Source organism: Portunus trituberculatus, chromosome 42 (assembly GCF_017591435.1).
Source record: "Portunus trituberculatus isolate SZX2019 chromosome 42, ASM1759143v1, whole genome shotgun sequence".
NCBI lineage: Eukaryota > Metazoa > Arthropoda > Malacostraca > Decapoda > Portunidae > Portunus > Portunus trituberculatus.
This window is the reverse complement of record NC_059296.1, coordinates 14,462,868-14,488,607: the sequence shown is the minus strand read 5'-3', so window position 1 is coordinate 14,488,607 and position 25,740 is coordinate 14,462,868. Positions and strand designations below refer to the sequence as shown.

The following is a 25,740-nucleotide window of genomic DNA, read 5'->3' as shown; positions in this document are numbered from 1 at the left end:
ACAGGATTTTCACGAGTGTTTTTAAGGTTATAGTGACAAGAAAAAGACTGTGCGGATGTGCTCACGTCTCCAAATCACCTAATTACTATATTAAAGCCACACAACCACAGAGGCAGGGCTACGTTATCAAGGTGAGTAAAGCCTCGTGTCTCGATGACTTAGGAAAGATCATCAACTGGGCGAAAAGGTTAGGGTTTTTAATCAATATGTCGTTATTCTCTATGTTATTTATCTATCATTTAGCTTTTTGTATTGATATTTCACTAATTATTAATATAAAATTGCTCAGATGTCGGCCTGCTCGTCCCTCTTTATAGACATAACCTGCTTTATCTCTCATTATTAGGTATAGACCTGCCCTGCCTCAACATGCAACCGCGTCACTAAGCGTTAATATCAGCTGTTCAGACACAGCCGCCATGGCCAGGTTTAAGTTTGGTGAAGGGTTTTATGTGAGGTAGGGTCCATCCGAAAACAGACCCTGCCGCCATCTTGGATCTTTTATTTATTAATCATTTCCTGCCTTATCTCTTACTATTACAGACCTGTCTTGCCACAACATACTGCTGTGTCACTAAGTTTTCATATCCAGCGTTCAGACACAGCCACCATGGGTAGGTTTAAGTTGGTGAAGGTTTATGTGAGGTACAAGTGGGGGTTGACCCTTTACGGCCCCTCCTCCATCTTGGATGTGCCTACCCCAAGTCCCAACCTGCCCAGAATCCAGGAATATTTTCTTTAATTCCCTCACAATTTATTTGGGCTGAATAGCAAGATGTGAAGCTTTCCACAAACATTTCGTTGTGTTTGAAATGTTTTTCGTGCGTATGGGGGAGGGGGCGGTATGTTGCTGTTGGTGTTATTTTTGTGTTAAATAAGGATGTTTTTGGGCGCCAAATTTTCTGGAGTATACAGGAAAAAAATAGTTTCAGCCGGTATCAAATTGATGTTGTTTTCAAAAACAGTTGATGTGTGTTTTTTTAAAGTGTTTCGCCTTCCTGATGGGTGGAATTTGAAGGGAGAAGGATTATTTTCTAACTGTGTTAATATTCCAATAACAGTTTTGTTGTTATTCCTGTGAATTATTTATTTCTGGCTATAACTCAATACAAAGTTTTGAAAAGACTTCATATTCTGTAAAGTGTGCTTCGTTCCTTTGAAGTGAGAATGGACGGGCATTTCAATTTTTTAAGGGGTTAATGTTTCAACAATTTATTTATAGTTCTTTTGAAAATCTTCAATATTACTGGGGTTTGGTATCTATAACAACTATTTCCCTCAATGCAGGGCGTTGTCTGAGGAAAGAATGGAAGAGTTGTCAGGATTTAATTTGATCGCAATTGTGCATAGTCTTAAGATTATAGTGTGTTGTAGACACTCCTTTCCTTCTACTTAGCCAGGGACGTATCTACTGTACAGGAATTTTCTTTTCTGTTAACTCTTTCGGTACACCAAAAGAAGCCCAACCAAAGCTTCAGCATTGTCACTGGAGGATGACATCTTGGCGGATAGCTGTTTGTTTACATTAACTTTCTGCCAAGGCGCCAACTATAGTCTATACTTTCCAGTAGCAACGTGTGACACTTTTCGACTAGAAGGGATGAATCGGAAACTCTACCAACGCAAAATTTCAGTCGCAAATTGGCACGTGTGAACCCACCTCTAGCCACGGAGGTATCCACAGGCATTGTCTTTTCCCCTGAAGCTGCTGCTACGCCAATTAAAAGAACTGCAACTACCGCTTCGGCATCGTCACTGGAGGAAATAATTTTGGGTCTACAGCTGTTTGTTTACATTCACTTCTCGCCAACCAGCCGATACTTGCCAAGTTGCCAGTCGCTATGTGTGAACGTGTTCCGATTAGAAGGGCTCTGTCGATACTTCTAGAGACTTGCAATTTCAGTCGCTTATTGACACGTGTGAACCTGCCTTAACCTTACACAGGGTTTTAAGTTTTTTTTTTTTTTTTTTTTTTTTTCCTTCCAGTTTACGTGGGAGGATGGGAGCCCAAACAACAACAAAAAGGCGTGTGTCACGATCTGCTGCGGGAAAGGAGCCTAGAAAAGGAAGACGAAAAGGAGAGCAGTCGAAGCTTAATATTAGGGAGTGGCGGAGAGAAAATTCTTCAAAATAGTGTCAGGAAGAGAGTGAGAGGGAGTGTTTTATAATAACTTTTGTTGTTTTTGCGTGTTATTAAGTCTTTTTGACATCACATATGGTAGGCGGCCTTGAAACATGGACATAAAACGGAAGAAAAGAAGTCTGGTCATGTTTTTTGTAAAGGAGGTAGAGGCAGTAACAGACCAATAGTGAGTCGGCTTCATTTCTGTGATCTCATGTCAACTCCTTCTATTCTAGCTAGGTGTAAGTTGTGGAGAATTTGCCGTCACAAGGGTTATCTCCATTCTGGGCTCCTACGCATCATGAAGCTTCGACTTGTAGGTTGTATTTTTCGTCAGTAATTTAACATCTACATAGAACTCATATTATTTTTATTCTTCATTTATTGAATATACTTACAACTAAATGTGCAGCATATGAATGCATATTTCATGGGGCTGTGTCATGAGGATTTAATGAAATAAGTGAATATTCGACAGTTATGCACTGTAGTGGATGCTAAATTAAAAGAAAAATGTATTTAAATAAAATGTAGGGGAAAGTACTTAATATTCAGTGATCAATGATAAAATATTAATTTTCAGTAGCAAGAGAATCAAGTCGAGGTTCGAGCGTAGTGTTTATTGTCACCAGGGTAAGCGGCGCCGTGTGGAACTGTGGGATTCGACTATTAGCTGCCGTGAGCACTGCCTGAGCCACCATGACTGTGGAAGTAATGGAAGTTGTGACCTCAGACAAAGACAAGGATAAGGATAAGGATAAAGACAAGGAGGGAGAGGCGGAGAAGAAGGATCCCGATACACTAACATTAGAAGGTGAGGAAGTTTTCTGTTTGGTTTTGTTTCCACTCAGGAAGTTATTGTAAGGTCATTGTTGTGGTAAGGATTCCCTTCAGAGCGACACTCCCTTTTCTAGATGGTAATATTTAAGGTCTAAGCTTCAACAAGAGTTCACATTGCATACAGGTGCCTTCACTGCTACAGCCGGTGTGGTATGTAGTGACCCATATAGAACCACAATACTCTCTCTCTCTCTCTCTCTCTCTCTCTCTCTCTCTCTCTCTCTCTCTCTCTCTCTCTCTCATTAGCAATTATTGTGTAATACTCATTTCCTTAATTGAAATGAGTTTCATCCATATCCAATTCTTTCATATTGCAGAGAAATGCTACATGTAGAATTTCAGGAAACTGCTTCCTGCTAACTTGACAGTTAATTTTTATATATGTTTTGCATTCAAAGTGGTTACCTATTGAACAATTGTAAAGCAAAGTCCAGAGGTTGGTGGAATGGGACTAGGGTATAGTTACAGTCACCATACTCTCACTTTAGAATAAAACTTTTTTTCTGGTAGTTTTTGACCTGTTTTGAATAAATTTGCATTTTGTTTTGTTGCATATCAGTGCTCTTTTATATTATATTATCCCCATCCCCACAGAAAACACCTCTATCCCCACAGAAAGTACTGTATTGCAATGATAAATAGAATAATACTAAACAGATTGAAATGTACCAGAAGAAAATTGTTTTATCACAAAAGTAGCAGTCAAATTTTGACTTATTTCTGTGGAGAGTACTTGCCGCTACTGCTGGTCACCACTCGTTATGCCAGTCTATTGAAACTTATTTATCTATTTAACTAGATTTATAATTATGTATAGCACTGCATGATAGTTTTTATGAGAAATTTACTATAGTTAAACAAGACATGATCCCCATGTATGGGGATTACAGATTGTAGAGGAATTTGATGCAGGACTTAGCCCTGTTAATGGGCCAAATATTTAGAATTAGTATATAATGTATTGTGTACTTGTAAGTGTATCTTTAAGTACTGATGACGAGGTCGCTGTGCGACTGATACAGGATAACCTAGATGGGCCCTGGTGGCCCTTTGTTATCCTATTATTTATGTTATGTTATGTTAACTAAAACTAACCTAACCTAGGTAACATAGAAATGTCACTCCGGCCCCTAATTTTTGCAGCTCTGATTTTTTAGATTTCCTTCACGTTCCACCCAGATCACTCTGCCCACCCCTGGCTCCACACATGTGTAGGGCCGCGGGTGTGTTTTCTTTATCTATTTTGTTAAAGTAAATAGAAATGTGAAAAATGTATGTATGCTTTTAGTTCTATTCATATACAGAAATGAGGAAATAACAATAGATCAGTATGAGGGCATAAAAAGAATATCACATTGACCATTTACAATAATTATAGCCTTACGGTTGTTTTGGTCTCAAAGCGCAAGATAGCTGGAAGCCGTATGAAAAGAAACCATTTTGGAGTTAAAAGCTACATGAAAGCACAGTTTAACCAAGGCTTGCTTCTCATGTTACACTGCCTTGAGTGTGATCAGTAGCAACAGAATTTGTGCTTTTGGTGTTTCTCAAAATTATTACTGCAGTATGGTTTGTGAGGAACTTGAAAAACAGTGGTACTGCATCAAGTGTTCACTGTCAGAAATTACTGGTATAGAATGTGATACATTTTTCAGTTCATTATGGCCATATTTTGCATGTACTGCATCTTTTATCATTATGAATACTTGCATTCATATTTTGACAGTTTTAAGTGCATATAATTATCCAGTTTCTAGTTAGGTGTAATAACCATGCTTATTATTTCATCAGAGACATAAATTTTGAATATTTAAAAAAGTTGCAGCTGACGTCCATCATTAAAGTCAAACTTAAAGTTTGTTGAATTTAGTTCCTGTATTGACCACATTTGGTGCTCTCCAGAACATCAGCCAGGCAAACCAAACTCCCTTCTGTGGCACTCCAACCACAGCAGTAACCTCCCAGTAAACAGGTTAATCTCATGAGCTCGAGTGAGACTCGATCTGCCAACCTTAGCAATGTCAGGTCACCACATTACCTTTGTACTAGCCAGAGTCTAGTGCACTTAATGTCTTTAGTCTGAATGTTTTATCTGTTTTAAAATTTTTATTTGTGTTTTCTTTAATAGTTTAGCTGTTAATCATTGGTGAGTGAAAGAGGAGCATAAGTTTTACAAAAGTAATGAATTGGTAATTCTGTCACTAGCTAGCTATCTAGAATATGTTGCTAGTGAGACAAAATTACTATATCAGTATTTTCCAGCAGTATTGGTATTTGAAAAAAACAAAACTTATGAAACTTACTGGTGTGGGAGAGGGTTAATGTGTGTTGACAACAGCAGAAAGTAAACACTGTTACAGCAAAGAAGAATGTTACTTTCTACCAGTGCTGTTTATTATAGTTACATAGTAAACAAGGAGTAGGGGAGTGATCAGGCTTGGAGACCCGAGTGACCAGGGTGGGAGGCCAAAGTGATCAGGGTTGGGGGCCATAGTGAGTGAAGGCCGAAGCAACTAGAGGCCAGAGACTTGAAAGTGCTTACATAACCTAACCCAGGTAATGTAACCTATTTGAGGTGGCATACACTGCTAATACATCTTCTTCAGAACAAATTAACTATATAAGCCAATTCAACTGATCTAATCAAAGTAAACTAGCCTAACCTGACGATCAACGTTAAGAAATTGATATGAAGTTGTCACCTTATTTCGTTTTGTAAAATTTAACGATACAATGTAAATAATCAAGGTGACATCCTGCCAATTCAGACATCTTGTATAGACCAATTCAAATTTAATCACTTCTCTCCACAAACTGTTCTGATTGGCTAGATTTATTATTTATTATTTGTATTGGTCAGTGACTGCATATTAAAGCAAAAGAAGCAATCACCTTGATTGATTTCACGCTTATGCAAATGACGTGACAAAACGCCCATATGAACAAACACACCTAACTGGTTTCCTCAGTGCCTGTTAGTCTATCACAGGCACAGGTGTTGCAGTGCGTTAGCTTGTCCTTCCCCAAAAATGGTAAATCTTTAAAAATTGTTGTCAACACTATAAACAATTTATGACGTGTATGTATTGATTCAAATTGCTCAAAATAAGAAGTTCCACATGATGAGAAAGGTAAGAAAGTCGTGTTGATTATGGTGAAAGTTAAAAAATAACAGGAGTACAAACTTGAATAAAAGATAAAATATTTGCACTGATTAACTGCCTGTCTGCTGGCTAAATAGATAATAATCTTTCTGTGTAGGTAATAATGTTTCTCCTTTATTGGCATATAGCTTACTTTGAGAAAATAGAATCTGCACTGGATGTGTATTATCCAAATGTTTGATGTATGGTAATTGCACAAGAACACTTTTCCTGACAGACATCAAGGAACAGATTCGTCTGGTGGAGCGCAGCATCGTTAGCAAGGAGCCAAGATTTGTGCTGCGGGTGCTGAGAGCGCTGCCAGCCACACGACGCAAACTGACCCCCAATGTGCTGCGGCGTCTGGTTGGCACCTACTATGGGCGGGCAGAGAGCAAGCAGGAGCGTGAGGCCATCCTGCAGTTCATTGAAGAGCCCATGGATACAGATGGTGCTCAGGGTGAGTGATGGTGCTGAGGTGTGTGTGTCTGTGTGTCTGTATACATATATATATATATATATATATATATATATATATATATATATATATATATATATATATATATATATATATATATATATATACATACATACATACATTTGTGAACCAAAACCATTTTTCCCATAGGAATCAATGTAAAGTAGATTAATCCATTTCTAAACCCACAGCTGCATCTTAAAGAACAACTCAGCACACACCCTGTGATCTTTGTTGCATGTATCCTCTAACAAATGCACCTCTCAGCTGCAATAAACAAAGAATTATCATTGCTATAGTAACAGGGTTTAACTGACAGCAAGATGGCATACACTGATCTTCCTGATGACATTTATCATGCATTACTAGCTTTCCTGGAGGTGAAACTCTCCTTTGCTGTGATCAGCTGTGATTACAATGTGGCAGCCCAAACAAGCATCCGGCAGAATATCATAATTCTCAAGATTTGCCATACCAGCAAAAGCATATGCTCATAACATCCTGGTATTCTAAATAATTTGTGTAATATGAAAAAATTACTGATTTTTGCCTCCATTCTTATCTGCGTAAGGACACCACATGTTCAAACCCTCTACCATGATATTATAATGTAAACAAAACTGCTAGTGTCTAGACATGACCAACATGTCAGTCTTGTTTTGCTGGTAGTAGCTCCACCCGCTAGGCAGTGGCTTAGTGGATAAGGTGGTGAGTGTGGGATCGGGCAGACAGGTTTGAATCCCACAACATACCGCTTTGAAGCTATGCCATTTGTTGAGTGGTTTAAAGTTACTACATGTCACCATGATAACCAGGTTCTAGGTAGATACACCAAAGATGTGCTTGGGTGGTGATATGGGCCTTAATATGGGTACCACAATAAATAAAATTGCCTGCACCATTAATGAACTGAAGCTGAATAGTGCTTCCCATGTACACTCTTCAAGTATGCCTACAGGTGCTATAGGCCATAAGTCAGCAATATCTACCTGATACTTCTAGTGGGTAGTATTGCCACCCGCATATTGACGCATGTGAATCTGCCTTAAGTTGAAGGAATACGATATGTTTGGTAAAGCACTAAGAGGTGAGTGGAGAGAGATGTCAGCACCAGTGGTGCACAGGTAATAATGAAATATTTGAAACATTTTTATTATCCCATATAGATGTACAGGCAACCCCCCGTTCCTAAAAAAAACCCTTGTTAAGCGAATTTTCGTTAAGCGAACCAATTATAACAAGTTTAACCCCTGACTTGAGCTTCCATTGAGAGTAAACAAAGTGAGTGCATCATAGTGCAGTAAAAGGTTTAATGAAAGTAAAAATTATGAAGTTAAACATTTAAGCAGTTTAATTTAAGACTAAGTCATTATAATGTACACTAATGTATGCATGTAAGTAACTTTGTAATGTTGATGATCTTAAATTTATGAAGGGAGGGAGAGTGGAGTGGGAAATACGCTAGCTGGCAACCTGTGGAATGTAAACAAAGGGAGCATCATTGTACCGCATACAAAACTCATGTACCACATTTCCACAGGGCTTTCCATTTTATCCATTGCAGAGTCATGAGTTCAGGTGGTTCTTTTAGCTTGCGAGGAAGATATGATCTCACCAGCTTTCTTAATAGAGTCTGCTGACTTGAAAATGGTAGACAGTAGATGGAGTCAAGCCATGGTGGGAAGCAATGCTATTAGTTTTCTCGCCTCTCGTGTCTGTGAATGATATCCAGCTTCACTTCGAGAGTAAGAGACTGCAATGCAATGTCGTTAGACGACATTGCAGGGCGTTTTGGTGGCATGTAGAGCAAGAGAAGATGAGCTGCTGCTGACGCTGTTATTGTTTTGAACTAGGGGAGTGAGTGGTGCGTGTTTTGTTCATGAGAGGCACTGGTGTATTCAAAAGCCTGTCGGCGGGGCTCTCAAACTTGGAAAAAATTACCTGGATAAGATTTCGTTAAAGCGAGTTTGGTGTTCATTAAACGAGCAGTTGGTAGTAAAAGAAAACCTTCATTGTAGCGAAATTTCGTTGTGTGAAGCTTCATTAAGCATGGTTTGCCTGTATATAGTAATTATAAAAAAATCATTTTTATTTTAGGAAGCCCATTTAAAGTCAAGCTTTCTGGGCATTGCACAAAGGGGCAGCTTGTTGGCTGGGGGAACACCTGGTGAGTGGTGACACCTAGTGGCACCATCACAAAACTGAACCAGCCTTACAACTTGATTTTCTTGACATTGTGTTATTGTTATTGTAAACAGTCCACTTAATTTGAAAAAGTACTAAATTTTTTTACCTCATGTTATTTTGAAATTGCATAATCTGAACACACACAAATCGAGAAATACCTGTACTTTTATTATGATTTTTTTTTCATTTAGGTTAGTATACTGTGTGGCACCTGAATCTGAGGAATCAGAAAAGATTAACATTTTGTTTAAGTTTTGTTCTTGAACTAGTTAAGTAATTAAGTATGAGCAGAGAGGACCTTCTTCAGTCTCATGAGAGGTTGTAGTCCATACTACTGAGATAAACAAGATGTTACATGCTGAGTATATGTGACTGGGGAAGAGATGATAATGATAGATATAAAACTGATCTTTGAGGTTGGGATACACGAGTAATTTAGGAAATTCAGAGGAGTCAGTTTTGCTTTTATTTTTGCTGAAGGTGGAAGATAGGGAACTGGAGATTATTGGTCAAGAATGTGCTACTGAATGAAGATGAAGGGAATATTTTTTTGTGAATAATGTTGCTTCACTGTGTTGTGCTTTTGGCTAAAGTATACTTGTAATATATATTAGCCATTTACATTATGAAGTACATAGGAATTTGGTAATATACTATAATGAATGTTAATATATATATATATATATATATATATATATATATATATATATATATATATATATATATATATATATATATATATATATATATATGTATATATATATACAATAATGGATATTGCAGGGCCAGTGGTAAGGCAGCGTGGGCAGCTGCTTCTAGAGGTTGATGTGTACATTCATCTCCTGGTGCTGCTGCGACTCCTTGATACAAACAACATCCAGGATGCCATCAAGTGCTCAGGTGCAGCTTAGCAGAGACCTCTGTGGTCTACTTTCTTTAGAGTGAATGTTATGTTTATCTACATTCTGGTTTATTTTCTTCAACTTTACTGGTCATCTTGTGTGCTTCTAAACATTGAATTTTTTTTCCTGATATTTAGATATGAGTGCCACAAAATCCATGTGGTTCAGCATTTCAATGTTTTCCAGATGGTAGCAGTCAGTATTCAACTATGTATAAATTTTCATGCAGTGTCAATATTATGATTATGACATAGTTCAAAATGTTTATGTAACAAATTATTTTTATTTTGTTATATACAATTCACTCATAAGGAAATACAGCTCAGATTCCATATGCAAAACGTTGTCCAGAAAATTTAATTCATAGTTTTGGTATCAGTGGTATCTGGTTATTTTATTAGACATTCTTGATCTCTTCCTTACCTCTAATCCTTCTGCTTATGCTGTCACCCTATCTTTCCGTTGGGCTCCTCCAATCACAATCTCATTTCTGTATCTTGCCCTATTCCTCCAATCCCTCCCCAGGATCCCCCTAAGCAGAGGTGCCTCTGGCATTTTGCCTCTAACCTGAGGAGGTATTATGCTGATTTTCCCTGGAATAATTACTGTTTCCGTATCAGAGACCTATCTCTTTGTGCTGAACACATAACAGAGGTGATAGTGTCTGGCATGGAGGCATGCATTCCTTTTTTTTTTTTTTTTTTTTTTTTTTTTTTTTTTTTTTAACCTAAATCTTCTAGCACAGCCTGTTCTTGTGCTATACATGATAGAGAGGTTGCCCAGAAAAGGTACTTGAGTTTTCCATCTCCTGAATCTCATGCATTTTATATTTCTGCCAAGTCTGTTCTTAAACTTGCCAAACACACCTTCATAAATAGAAAATGTCAAAATCTTTCAAACTCTAATTCTCCTCGTGACTTCTGGCATCTGGCCAAAAACATCTCAAATAACTTTACTTCTTCATATTTCCCTCATTTATTTCATCCTGATGGCACCATTGCCATTTCATCTGTTTATAAAGCTGAACTCTTCTCTCAAACCTTTGCTAACAACTCCACCTTGGATGATTCTGGGCTTGTCCCTCCCTCTCCTCCTCTGACTATTTCATGCCTTCATTCAAAATTCTTCGTAATGATGTTTTCCATGCCCTCTCTGGCCTAAACCCTTGGAAGGCTTATGGATCTGATGGGGTCCCTCCTATTGTTGTCAAAAACTGTGCTTCCGTGCTTGCACCTTACCTGTCCAAACTCTTTCAACTACCGTATTTTACGGCTTACAAGACACACTTTTTTTTCCTACAAAATACCCTGAAAAATACTAGTGCGTCTTCCAAGATGAATGTTGTATTGGAAGGCAACATCCAACCTCAAGTGAGCTTGGACACTTGACAGATAGCGACGTGGATTTGTATGTTGAGTCATCACATTATGATGTTAGCTTAAGTACTATTTAATTTAGCCTTTTATATTATGTAAACTCAGTACTTAGGTGTTACAAGTATTTCCAATACCATAATCCTTCCTGCAGCCTACTCAGCGTGTGGAGAAAACGGGCCGCTCCCTCGTCTCATTGCAACACACACATACATGCACACGAACGCACACACATCATGCCAGGTGCCTTTATACCTTTATTAATAGAACATCCAAGTGGTTTACTCATTCAAGCAAGAGTTGTCAAAACTCCACTTGTGAATTGTATTCACATTGATAAAGCCTATGAAGCTCGACTGCAAAATAAAATAAATACAAACTGCAGCACTGATGTGTTCGGTTTCGGCGATCGGACAAGTGATTCCGTAATGTAAACAACAGGTCCAAAACATGCTGTCGCCCGCCACTAAAACAAGAAGAGATGGACTGTTTCACTGTATATGTATTTACCTATGATGTTTTTATTTACATAGTGTTAAATTTGTGGTGAGTGCTCCAGCAAATTTGTAATAAGTGCTGAAACAATAGTGTCTTGCAGGCTCCTTGCTTCTTATGTTTTTGTGTTCAGTGGTCGGGTATATGGTGAATGCGTTCTTGTATGAGAATGACTTTTTTTCTTAGAAATTTCTTTCAAATATTAGGGTGCATCTTCCAAGGTGCAGCGTTGCAAGCCATAAAATACGGTATGCCTATCGACTTCTACCTTTCCCTCTTGCTGGAAGTTTGCCTACATTCAGCCTGTTCCTAAAAAGGGTGACCGTTCTAATCCCTCAAACTACTGTCGTACAGCTATAATCTCTTGCTTGTTTAAAGTTTTTTAATCTATCCTCAATAGGAAGATTCTTAAACATCTGTCACTTCACAATCTTCTGTCTGATCACCAGTATGGCTTCCGTCAAGATCACACTATGGTGATCTTCTGGTGTTTTTTACTGAGTCTTGGTCATCGTCTTTAAGATATTTCAGTGAAACTTTTGCTGTTGCATTAGACATATCAAAAGCTTTTGATAGAGTCTGGCACAAAGCTTTGATTTCAAAACTGCCCTCCTACGGTTTCTATCCTTTTCTCTGTAACTTTATTTCAAGTTGCCTTGCCAACCATTCTGTTGCAGCCGTGGTAGATGGCCATTGTTCTTCTAAATCTACTAACAGTGGTGTTCCTCAGGGTTCTGTCCTGTCACCCACTCTCTTTCTCTTATTCATTAGTAACCTTCTTAACCAAACTTCTTGCCCTATCCACTCCTATGCTGATAATACCACCCTAAATCCTTCCATGTCCTTTCAGAGACATCCAACCCTTCAGGAAGTCAACAGATCACGCAGGGCGCCACAGAACGCCTGACTTCTGATCTTTTTAAGATTTCTGATTGGGGCAGAAAAAACTTAGTAGTTTTCAATGCCTCAAATACTCAATTTTTCCATCTATCAACTTGAGACAACTATCCCCTCTTCTTCAATGACACTCAACTGTCTCCCTCTTCCACACTAAATATTCTTGGTCTGTCCTTTACTCATAATCTTAACTGGAAACTTCACATCTTATCTCTTGCTAAAACAGCTTCTATGAAGTTAGGTGTTTTGCGGTGTCTCCGCCAGTTTTTCTCGCCCCCCTCCAAATACCAACTCTGTACAAGGGCCCTATCCCCGTCCTTGTATGGAGTACTCTTCGCATGGTTGGGGGAGGGTTCCACTCATAGAGATATATTAGATAGGGTGGAATCAAAAGCTTTTTGTCTCATCAATTCCTTTCCTCTGACTGACTCAGCCTCTTTCTCACTGCCAGAATGTTCCATCCCTTTCTATCTTTTATCACTGTTTTCATGCTAACTGCTCAACTGATCTTGCTAACTGCATGCCTCCCCTCCTCCTGCAGCCTCGCTGCACAAGGCTTTCTTCTTCCTCTCACCCCTATTGTGTCCAACCTTCTAATACAAGAGTTAACCAGTATTCTCAATCATTCATACCTTTCACTGGTGAACTCTGGAATTCCCTGCCTGCTTCTATATTTCCATCTTCCTATGACATCACTTCTTTCAAGAGAGAGGTGTCGGGACATTTGTCCCTGAATTTTGATTAATTCTTTTAATTCTTTTATAGAGACAACAATTCAAGTGGGCCTTTTTTTTCTAATATTCATTTTTTTGCCCTTGGTAGTTCTCCCTCTTACATAAAAAAAAAAAAAGTCATCTCAGAGGTTGAAGTGAGAATGTCAGCACTATAGCGCATGCATGCTATATTTATATAGTTGGCTGGTGGCTGAGCACGGTCAACTTGGCCTCTGATATGCATGCTCCCAAGTATGAAGTGATAGGAAAACACACCTGCGCACAGCTTATCAGTGGCTGAGCTGACCGTGTTTAGCCGCCAGCCAACTATATAAATATAGTGCATGCTATAGTGCTGCCTTTCTCACCTCAACCTCTGAGATGACAGCTACCTCCATAGCCACTGAAGAAGAGTCCAGGACCAGAAATCGTGATCTGGCGAAGATGATATCCTATGGGAAAATCATCAACATACTTACTAAAGAGAATAAGACACTCCGTAGAGAGAGAGTTTATTAAAGAAAATAGCCAGTCCCACTTTTAATGGTACATGTTTAAGAAAGCATCTTCTGCTCATTTATACACTAAAAAAAAAAAAATATATATATATATATATATATATATATATATATATATATATATATATATATATATATATATATATATATATATATAAGCTTTGAAATATCTATATCATCATCATCATCATTTTCATTTAATGTCTGCATTTTCCCATTTAGGATGGGATTGGATGGGCAATGACTGCTTTCCACAACTGGCAATCTTGTGCCATATGTTCTATTCCCAACACATTCATATCCTTTGGCGCACACTGCCTCCACCTTTTCTCTGGCCTTCCTACTGGCTGTTGGCTTCCAACTTGCACCTGCTCCACCTTGCTCAACACTCCTCCCACTGCCCTCCTCATGTGTCCAAACCATCTCAATCTTCTCTTCCTCAGCTCAACAGAGATGTCTTTAACTCCACACATCTCCGCTATCTCACTGCTGGACCTCCCATCTTGCCACCTCACTCCTGCCACATATCTCAGCATCTTGTGGTCATAGCTTCATAGAATATCTGTCAGTCTGTTTTTCAGCTTCCATGTTTCTGCTCCATACAGAAGAGCAGATCTAACACAGACTTCATATACCCTTCTCCCAATCCTCAGTTTTATGCTGCAGTTTACCAATAAACTTGCAATTTTATTGCCATCTTCCCTATGTAGCTGCTACTCTTGCCCTTATTGCTCTCTCTGCATCCACTTCACAGTCTAACATATCTACCAAGTAGCAGAACTGTTGTACCTCCTCTAACACACCTCTGTTCAGCTCCAACCCAACATCCTCATCATCACCACCACTTCCATCCCTTTCCTCCTCCTGCACACATCTTGGAAATACAAAGTTCTGCACCACTCTGAGATTCCTTAAACCTGAACATCGTTGGTGACAGCATTTGTTACATATAGTGCACAACACTGAGTTTGCTGCCACTCCTCATCTACAATATCCACATGGCCATGACTGAATTATTTCTCTAGCTTCATTTCCAGTCACCATTAGTTTTGTCTCTTCCATATTTATTTTCATTTCCCTCTGTTCCATCTCATCCTTCTACATATTAAACATGTCAGGCATTTCTTTCTTGATTCTGCTGTCAATACCAAATCTTCGGCATAGAGTAACTCCCACAGGCCATCTCCTTTTGCCATTTTAGTAGCTGCCTCCATTTTTTTTTTCTTAATGAAAGAGAGGACTGGTCAAGGGCAGCAAAAATACAAAGAAAAAAAAGGCCCACTCAATTGCCAGCCTCCTTACAGAGCTGATAGAATTAGCCAAAGGATAGGGAGAAATGTCTTGATATCTCCCTCTTTAATGAAGTCAAGTCATGGGAAGTGGGAAATACAAAAGCAGATTGGGAGTTCCAGAGTTTACAAGAGAAAGGTGTAAGTGATTGAGAGTACTGGTTAACTCTTGCATTAGAGAGTTGAATAGAATAGGAGTGAGAGGAAGAAAGCCTTGTGCAGCGAGGTGCAGAAAGAGGGGAGGCATGCAGTTAGCATGAAAATAGCAATAAAAGATAGCAAGTGATGCAACATTCCAGTAGTGAGAAGAGGCTGAAGACAGTCAGTTAGAGGAGGGGAGTCGATGAGATGAAAAGCCTTTGATTCCACCCTAACTAATAAAGCTGTGTGAGTGGAACCCTGGCACCCCACCAAAAAAAAAAATAAATAAATAAATAAAATAAATAAATAAAAAAAACATGCGAAGAGTACTCAATACAAGGGCGGATATGACTCTTGTACATAGTTAGCAGTTGGAGAGGCGAGAAAAACTGGCAGAGATGCTTCAGAATGCGTAACTTCGTAGAAGCTGTTTTAGGAAGAGATGAGATATAAAGTTTCCAGTTTAGATTATGAGTAAAGAATATTCAGTTTAAAAGAGGGGGAAGGTTGAGTGTCATTGAAAAAGAGGGGATAGTTGTTTGGAAGGTTGTGTTGAGTTGATAGATGGAGGAATCAAGTTTTTGAGGCATTGAACACTACTAAGTTTTCTCCACCCCTATCAGAAATCTTAGAAAGATCAGAAGTTAGGCCTTCTGTGGCATCCCTGCGTGACTTGTTGACTTTCTGAAGGGATGGTCGTTTCTGAAAAGACAGAAAAGTGTAGTGGGTTATCATCAGCATAAGAGTGGATATAACAAGAAGTTTGATTAAGATAAATGAATAATGGGAAGAGAGTGGGAGACAGGATAGAACCCTGAGGAACATCACTGTTGATATATTTTGGAGAATAGTGGCTGTCTACCACAGCAGCAATAGAACGGTTGGAGAGGAAACTTGAGATAAAGTTACAGTGAGAAGGATAAAAGCCGTAAGAGGGTAGTTTTGAGATCAAAGCTTTACTGTGATAAAGAGTAGTGGACTAAGAGCAGATCTCTGGTGTACTCCCACTCTTATGTCAAAGTCCCTTGATCTACTTGACTGTAGTCACAAGCTTTTCTGGCACTTTTTTTGTTTCCTTAGTGCCCACTCAATCACTTTCCTTGGCACTCTGTCAAATGTCTTCTCTAGATGATCAAAGACATGGAATAGCTTCATTTTTTCACTGAATTTCTCCTGTATTTGCTTTATTTTAGAATATCTATATGAATGACAAAATCACTTATTCTCTGTAAACTTGCAAGAAATATTTTTCTGAATTACAATGTACTTTTCTTTAAATTGTATTATGTGAAACAAAAAGAATTCTTTATAGTTAATGTTTTGTAAGATGTTTTTTTTTTTTGTTCAAACTAGCAATATCATTTATGACAATTAGATTGATTTTGAATTTGCTCATAGCAGTAAATTCATGAAATCATAATCTATAACAGATAAATGTATTTTTCTTATTCTTTGATGTTTGTTGCAGACTTGCTTATGACCAAGGTTACCTCAGTCAACCGGCGTACCCTTGACCTTCTGGCTGCTCGCTGCTACTTCTATCACTCAAGAGCTTATGAAGTTAATAAACGCCTGGACGAGATCAGGGGGTGAGTGGCAACAATCCATAAGAGGCTGACCATATATATATACGTACTTGAAATCCATGTTTACAATCTGGGATCATTCACGTATATATATACATGTTTGTCTCTTTCTTACTTTTTATAGATTTGAAATTCCATATAGCTACACTGATTATGTTCTTTGAAGTATCTAGCATATATCATCAGTTTCCCACCAGCAGACAGGTACTCTATCCTCTAACTTATGCTGAAATTGTTAAGCAATTATCTTTTGAGGAAGATGTTCTTCATCAAGTCAGTGATATTAGCATTGACAATAGTGATGCTGATCCTAATTAGGTATGTATTTGATCAACAAATGAAGAAGGAAGATGAGGAACATGAGGCAGAATACTTTAATGTGTTCCACCACCTCCATACGCTCATCTCTTTCCCTCCCCAACTTGAAGATAGGTATATTAATTAGGCCAGATTCAGATGCCACTGCTTTGCAGGCAGATTTGGATAGAATGAATGAATGAACAGACAGATGGCAAATACAGTTTAACATTAACAAGCAAAGTACTGAGTGTAAGTAGAAGAAATCCACACAATAAGTACACAATAAACAATGAGACTGGTAGGTTAAGAATATGAAAAAAAAAAAAAAAAATAGGAATTAATAGTTAATTCTGATCTTGGTCTAAGAAAACAATTCATAGATGCTAGAAATAAGGCTGATAGGGTACTAGGATTGATTTTTAGCATGTTGAGAGCAGAAGTCTTGAAGTGATAAAGTTATATTTGGCACTGGTCAGATTGCATCTACATTACAGTACCCTCCCGAGTTTAGCGTTATCCGAGTTTAGCGATCCTCGAGTTTGGCGCTTAGTCCTAAATTCTTACCATCCTGAGTTTGGCGCTGTATCGCCCCGAGTTTCGCGCTGCTTTGACAAATATCGGTTGCGTTTACTTTTGGGCGGCGTCACGTATGCTGCCCCAAGACTCCTGCAGTTGGCTGACTGAGCTGACCACGTGTGCACGCGTCCTTAGCCCTCTTCCACCAGCATCTTGATTGTTCTTATATGCAAGCTAATTAATTGTGATGTCAGGAAATAAAGGAGGCACTGCAGCATGTGGCTCGAAGAAACCTACTTCGGCAAAAGGAAGCAGGCCAGAGAGGCAGGGTAAGAAGAAAAGACTGTTAAACATGAAGGAAAAAGGCGAAGTGTTGGATAAGCTTGATGCTGGAATGGGACCTGTTGCCGTTGGAAACTTGTTCAACATTAGTGAGTCTACTGTTAGAGGAATAAGAGCGAAACGTGAGGAAATAAAACGTTTCCTGAAAGACGCTCGAGGGAGCTCTGTGATTCAAGTTGCTCACATCACGCATCCTACAAGCAAGTTGATGGTAACAACAGAACACTATTTGAAGAAATATATTGTTGACAAAAATGATCGAAATGTGTGCATATCTTCTGGTAAGGCAAGAGAAATATATGCTGCAGTGGCACGTAAGTTAAACATTGACAATCCTCCACCTTTCTCTTCTAGTAATGGCTGGTTCTCAAGGTTCATGAAAAGACACTCGTTCAAGAAAGCACGATGTCTGGGTGAAACAGCAGACGCATCTACAGAAGAGGTGGAAAGTTTCATTGGTGTCTTGAAACAGATGACTGAGGACGGCGGTTACGATCTCCGTCAAATATTCAACGCCGATGAAACTGGGTTTCACTGGAAACAACAACCAAAATCAACCATAATCGCCAAAGAAAGGAAGCCCAGAGGGCACAAGGAAAGTAAGCAATGCTTCAGTGTTCTTTTACAGTCAATGCAACTGGAGACTGTAAAATGAAGCCACTTGTTCTGTACACCGCTGCCCGTCCTCACCCTTATCGTAACAAGGACATGAAAAATCTGAATGTTTTGAAATAAGGGAGTAAAGTGGGGAGGAAAAAAAATCAGCTTCGTCCCGGGCCAGAATGAATAAGCGTTTTTACATTGTTTTCAATACCCCGAGTTTAGCGATCCTTGAGTTTGGCACTATATCTTAAGAAGAAAGCAAGCGCTAAACTCGGGAGGGTACTGTATAAGGTAGAGTAAATAAATTGATATGCTGCTGGTCCCCACATTATAGGAAGGATTTTAGTCTAGTATTTAAGTGTTATAAGGATGATAACAAAGGGGGCATGAGTAAAGTTTATAGGATCAGTAGCCCAAATAGAACCAGAAATAATTGATTCAAGCTTGAAAAAATTAAGTTTAGGAAAGTAATGGAAAGAAATTGACTCTAATAGAGTGGTTGATGATTGTAAAGGACTTGGTAATCATATTGGTAGTGCTGAGCCAATAAGGAGCTTTAAAAGATTAGATAAATTCATGAATGAAGATGGTAGGTGGAATTAGGTAACTTTGCCAGGATAGGGGAAGGGCACTTGCTGCACCTGATTCTGTCAGGCCTGCTAGTAGATGGGACAATTTTTGTACCACAAGTTTACAGTTTTGATGTGTCAGGCATTGCCCCCAAATCAGCATCACTAAGCAAGCCATATTTAAAGAATGTCAATTTCAAACTTATTTATTTATTTTTTGTAATATTTTGAGTTATATGTGGTCAAAAAGAAAATTGCATTTTTAGTGATTTGGATAAGAATAAGAGATAAATCAATGCTGATTATGAGTTAGATGGTGTTCATTATATCATCATTTATGCAAGAGTTGATATCCCTTTATCAATTACTTTTGTATCTTTACCAGTGTTAGTTTTAAGCTGATTTTACTTTTTCACTATATATGTGATTTTGAGATAAAAGAAAGCTTTGTAACTTCTAGGCCATCATTTTCATGGTTATTTCATTCCATGGTAGATTTATGCACCAGCGACTCTGCCAGGCAACTCTACGCAAGGACCATGAAGGCCAGGCAGTGTTGATTAACTGCCTTCTGAGGAATTATCTTCATTATTGTCTCTATGACCAGGCACAGAAGTTGATTGTTAAGCTTGAATTTCCACAGCAGGTCAGTATATTTTGTAATCTTATCTATGTCCTCTTAAAAGTACTTGTTGCTTTTATATTAGGAGATGGCAGCTGAGATTTTCATAATTTGTATATATATATATATATATATATATATATATATATATATATATATATATATATATATATATATATATATATGTATATGAATAAATAAAATGATATGCTGCTTGCCTTCATATATTGTTTTTCCTACCTCTACTGAAACAATTTATTTGTTTACTTCATCAATATGTTTAATCAGTGGTGTTTTGCATATTAATAAAATTTCTTTGTATCTCTTACATACATTGGTGATGGTTGGGATGTAGGCCAACAACAATGAAGTGGCACGTTACCACTACTACATGGGACGCATTAAGGGTATCCAGCTAGAGTACTCAGAGGCCCACAAACATCTGATCCAGGCCCTGCGCAAAGCTCCCCAGCAGACAGCTGTAGGCTTCAGGCAGGCTGTGCAGAAACTTGCAGTGGTGGTGGAGCTCTTGCTGGGTGACATTCCTGAGAGGCAGGTGTGTATAACTTCCTTTCACCTTCAATCCTACATTAGATATAAGAACATTTTACAGTGTTTTCTCTAACACACTTGTACTTATATATCACACAGACTTGAGTGTGTAGAATGACAGTCTAGTTTAGAAAACTATGAATGATTTATCGTCTTTACTTCAAAGTCTGCACAGTAATCTCCTACCAGTTCCTAGCTCCTTTATTTTGTTAGAAAAGGACTTTGTCCACCTACATGACTTTAGGGATAATTTCAATTGGAGTTACCCACTGTCAAGTTATTTACAGAAGACTATAAACAGCATACATTTCTTTTATACATACCAATTATTCCTGTTTTATGTAGACAACAATTGAGAATCCATAACAAGGAAAGTGTTCCCTTTAATTACATACTATCAATTTTGATTACAAAATTGTCAAATTCATTTTAAGTCTTGATGTACTGTGTTAACAGAGTTTTAGTTCCATGTAATGTGTTTGGAATGCACCAATATGAAAACTTTTAGAAATTATATCAATGAATACATTTCATAATTAAATTTTTTTCCATTAACATAATTGATTTCCACTTACATGTAATGGAGATCAAGGAGTTTACCCATCTTATCACCATTACTTTTGCCTTGTGGTAATGCTGTGCTGTCTGCACACAATTATTCTAAACCAGAAAAGAGAAGAATATTCATGTAGAGATAGTCTACATTATTGACTTGAAGTTGATTGTCTTAGTCTTTGGTTGCAGCTGGTATGTGATTTAAGATAAAGTTAAACAAGCTCTGTGTAAAATGTAAAATTAAATGTTCCTTTACACAGATCTTCAGACAGGCAATCATGCGGAAGGCTTTGGCTCCTTACCTGCAGCTGACTCAGACTGTGCGCCTCGGGAACCTGGCTCACTTCACCAACACACTGAATGAATACAAGACTAAGGTGAGCATGGAGTTGAGAGGATGTCATCCTGGTTCATAAACTTGGAGATTTATGTGAAAAATTGTTTTTGAAAGTTTTTAGAGAAAATTGATCTTTTATGAATGTTTTTTTGTTTTATGTATTGGCTTGTGTTTACAGATACTTTTGAAAATGGTTATTTGGTCTTAATGAAAAAAAAAATTATGTGAAAGAACCTTCAGAACTAACCAAAATGCATTCAGACCTTGGTAATCATGCTGTCCTAAGTGTTGACATGTACTTGCATGTTTACATTGATTGTTCTGTCAAGGAGTGAGTCCTTAGTTATGACCTCTTATAGGTAATACACCTTACCATCAGATCCATTTCTCATTGTCAATGGTATCTCAGACCTGGATAAGACAAATGGGCTATTGTATGTTTGGAGGAAAAAATATGTTGGTTCAGTCTTAAAATACAGAATGTAATGTGAGTTTCTGTTGATGTTGCTAAAAGTGAAAATACAGCTTATTCTTAGTGGCAAAAGTTCTCTACACAGATACACTTTGAGGCCTTGTTTACCTTTGGTATGAAATTCAAATGTGTCCCGGTGACAGATACAATGGGCAGGCTAAATTGGTATTTATGTTGGGGAAACATGTTTATGCTCCACATTACTGTAAGTGTGTGACATTGCTTGGTATTTTTCTCTCTTAAAATCATGAAGTACAATCTAAACATGTTTACAGTCACTGTCATGGTATACAACTACAAATTAGCTTCTTCCTTCTCCCTGCTCTGGTAGGCAATGTCACATAGCCTTTTATTTTGTTTGTCATTAATTATTCTTACACTATCATTGTGCAATGTTTATTTATAGATCACTTGTCTGTTAGCATCACATGCCTCATTACAGGATATAATTCCCAAAAACTTGTAGAAATAGTGATAGAATAACTCACAATTTCACCATCAGACACCCACAACAACACATCCCACCATAGATGTTGGGCTGGCCATTGTCACCCAGCCACACTTGAATTTCCTACCAGGGCTAAACAAGGTCTCAAGTGCCTATTAAGGCCTTCCCGGCGGAGGATCTATATATAGACGTTTCAAAAATGGGACTTTTGTCGGATCGTATATATAGATGCATGTTCTTATCTTACTGCACTAAGTTGTAGCGTTGTCTATATATATAGATGATTCCTTACAAATAGAAACATCAATAAAATAAATAATTATTTAGCATCTCAACTACCCAAACACTGGTCAACATGGCCTGTCAAGGCCGGTCACCACTTGTGCTTTGTTGATGGTGGATGTGCTGCACACATAAGCTAATACTGGAAATTTTTGCATTATTTACACTTTTTTTTATCATTAGCCTATCATATCAAAGAGAAAGAACTACCACACGCCAGGAATGTTGCCTAAAAATGAATAGGTACAAAACAAGTATGTATGTGAAAAATACGAAGAAAAGTGGAAGTAAATTACATCCAGGTTACAAGTCCTGGATGTGAGTAACAAAAACATTCATACAAGCATATTGACATATATTATCACCAATCAAACACAAACAACACTTACATATAGATTCAATTGTTTGTTCAGTTTTGTGGCAGAGTCTATATATAGATGTCACTTGCTCAGTTTTGCGGCAGAGTCTATATATATATAGATTCGATTGTTTGTTCAGTTTTGCGGCAGAGTCTATATATTGATGTCAATCAGGAGTACCCTTTTGTAGGGAAACTATATATAGACATATGGATGAAAGTCGGTAGCGTCTATATATAGACGATTTTTTATTTGGTAGTTCTCTCGTCTGGGAAAGGGTTAACAAAAAACATTTTTTATTTAGAATAATCTGTACTTTCACCTCTAGCAATATTCACAGAAGTTCCGGTTGCATCCTGTACTTAATGTTAATATACAACGTGTAGGAATTTTCTGAAATGTGAAAGCACTTATGTATGACATGAGTAAACAATCTTGGTTTGGTCTACTTTTCTTAGATAAGAGACATAAAATTCAGTCTAAGGTGAATTGTATTTGACTTGGCTGATCTATTCAATAATGTTTTTTGTCTGTATCCCAGTTTCTTCTAGTCACTAATGCTATGATGTGGCTATAGTGACAACTAATCATAGGTCAATAATAAACAAGCTTTCCCTTTGGCCTCTCACTTTCAGTTAGATAATTATGATATTATTTCTTGTTCAAAGACTGGTATAAATTTAATTTTTAACTTTCAATCAAATAATAACAAAATCTCTTACATTTTTAACCATGTGAAAGGTATGTTTTTATTGTAAGCATAACTGCCTGAATAATTTGAAGATGTTTTTGCAGATTATATTTTTACTTGTGTGGTATATGTAACAAATTTTATATTTGATAATATGGAGGAGTATAATTTGCTGGTGTTGTGGTTATAGTTCCAGGAGGACCACACTTTCATGCTGATCTTGCGTCTTCGCCATAATGTTATCAAGACTGGCCTGCGTGCAATCTCCCTCTCCTATTCCCGCATCTCCTTAGCTGACGTGGCTTCCAAGCTTGCCCTTGGTTCCCGAGAGGATGCAGAGTTCATTGTGGCCAAGGCTATCAGGGATGGAGTGATTGAGGTCAGTGCACAGGAAGATGTGAATAAGAAACTTACACACTTCATAAGTAATTTTTCTTTTGTCAGTATCAGTTTTTATAGCTATTTTTATGAAGTATTTTGACTTGACTCAGTGGGAAAATCAGTGTGTGTTTAGATGATTTGGGCATATGGAGAAAATAGAGGATAGAAAACTAGTAGAGCAAATAATGCAAGGACCTCATACTATATTTTTTCCTTCTCCCAAATTTTAGGCTGTAATCGACCATGAAAATGGATACATGCAGAGCAAGGAGACAGTAGATGTGTATTGTACCCGAGAGCCCCAGTCAGTATACCACCAGCGCATCTCCTTCTGCCTTGACATCCACAACCAGTCTGTTAAAGCCATGCGCTACCCTCCTAAGTCTTACAACAAGGATCTGGAGAGTGCTGAGGTTAGTTTCTCTCATCTTCTACTTTCTGGCTTCTAGTTTGAAGTGAACGTCATATTCTCTTTAGATTGCCACTTCAGTAATGAGGTTATATGCTATATGTGCTTCTAAATTCTCTCTCTCTCTCTCTCTCTCTCTCTCTCTCTCTCTCTCTCTCTCTCTCTCTCTCTCTCTCTCTCTCTCTCTCTCTCTCTCTCTCTCTCTCTCTCTCTCTCTCTCTCTCTCTCTCAAATTCTGGAGCTAACTGCTTATTTTAGGATTAGATCATAAATATTGTTTTGGTTTGTATAGCACTGCAACTATTTTTTTTTTTTCTATATAGTAATGTATGGAATCTCATAAACCAATTATTTACCAACAAAAATTACTATCTTCCTTGCTGTATTTTGTGACCTTTAAAATGATGTGCAATGTCAGGAAATATATGAGGCACTTGGAATAAAAGAATAAAAAGTATAAGTTGCAAAAAAAAAAGAAAAAATAGAGGAAGAAAAAATAATAATCAGTCACATTGTTGGTTTGCCAGGGATAATAGGTTTTCTCTCAAAATTTACTTTGGCAAATTCACGTTTTATATTCTTGATGCCCGATGTACAAGTATTGTTTTCGTTGCTTTATATGTATGTTGTATAATAATGAACAGTTGATGGTAATATCCTTTCTCAATGAATTCTTGTAAATATGATAGTAAATAAATACACATATATTGGTTTTTAATTATGCACCAGGCTACATCTACCATGAACAAATAACCAAAACAAGGAGTTTACACACACACACTCATGCACCATCACGTACAAGCATTACATCATATATAGCCTCTAGACCTCATAATGTGAGAGGAGTTGATCCCACTGACAACACTGTGTGAGAGATATTGGCACAGTACGTTTGACTCTCATCGTATCGGAGGTCTGCTGTGCCATCTGTTTATCCTTTCTTTGTTACAGACCAGATGAACTTACAGAAATATTTGAAGAATAGTATAGACACTCTTCATACATTGGTGGATTGTCGTTTTATCTGCCTCAGCAGACATGAAGGTGGTGGTTGCCATGCTGAAAAGTATTCTAATGTTTGGTGGTAATGTTGCTGTTCATGTATGTTTATTTGAGTCGGCTGTTCTATTTAGGATGTCTAGTATGCTTTCTTTTGCTAAGTGTCTAATCATTATTGTATTTTCTTCACCAGGAGCGCCGGGAGCGGGAACAGCAGGACCTGGAGCTAGCAAAGGAGATGGCAGAGGAGGATGATGATGGGTTCCCTTAGGTATAGTAAAGTTAGACTGAGTGAGGCAACCTTCCTTCTTTAATATCATCTTTATGTCTGGTATCTTCATTGCTCTGCAGTAGTTTAATTGGAGAGTTATTCCTAGAGACTGGAGGACTTGCTGCTTTTCCAAGACTGGTGGAATAGGTTGAGGAGAAAGGTAGTCCTTGGTCCTGGTGTATTCTCAGTGTAAAGGATAATTATCTCTTTGTATGAATAATAAAAGGTTAATTTTTCCCTCATATGTCATTCACATTATTAATGTATGTATTGGATAACCAAACCAAGATTAGTTTCCAATTCTTTTGCTGTGTCTCTTGATTGTATTGTATAATGTGGTGAATGCAG

At 37.9% G+C, this 25,740-nt stretch overlaps 1 protein-coding gene across 1 annotated transcript; it reads left to right on the top strand.

Annotated features, from left to right (window-relative positions):
* Nucleotides 1–2,738: 2,738 nt before the first annotated feature.
* Nucleotides 2,739–25,628, top strand: LOC123517562 (probable 26S proteasome non-ATPase regulatory subunit 3). The gene is made up of 10 exons (XM_045277786.1): nucleotides 2,739–2,936; nucleotides 6,344–6,565; nucleotides 9,554–9,670; nucleotides 16,567–16,687; nucleotides 19,510–19,660; nucleotides 19,992–20,192; nucleotides 21,004–21,120; nucleotides 23,523–23,711; nucleotides 23,944–24,126; nucleotides 25,315–25,628. Exons 1-10 carry the CDS (start codon nucleotides 2,822–2,824, stop codon nucleotides 25,390–25,392), a joined length of 1,494 nt encoding a protein of 497 aa, XP_045133721.1. The 5' UTR covers nucleotides 2,739–2,821; the 3' UTR covers nucleotides 25,393–25,628.
* Nucleotides 25,629–25,740: the final 112 nt, after the last annotated feature.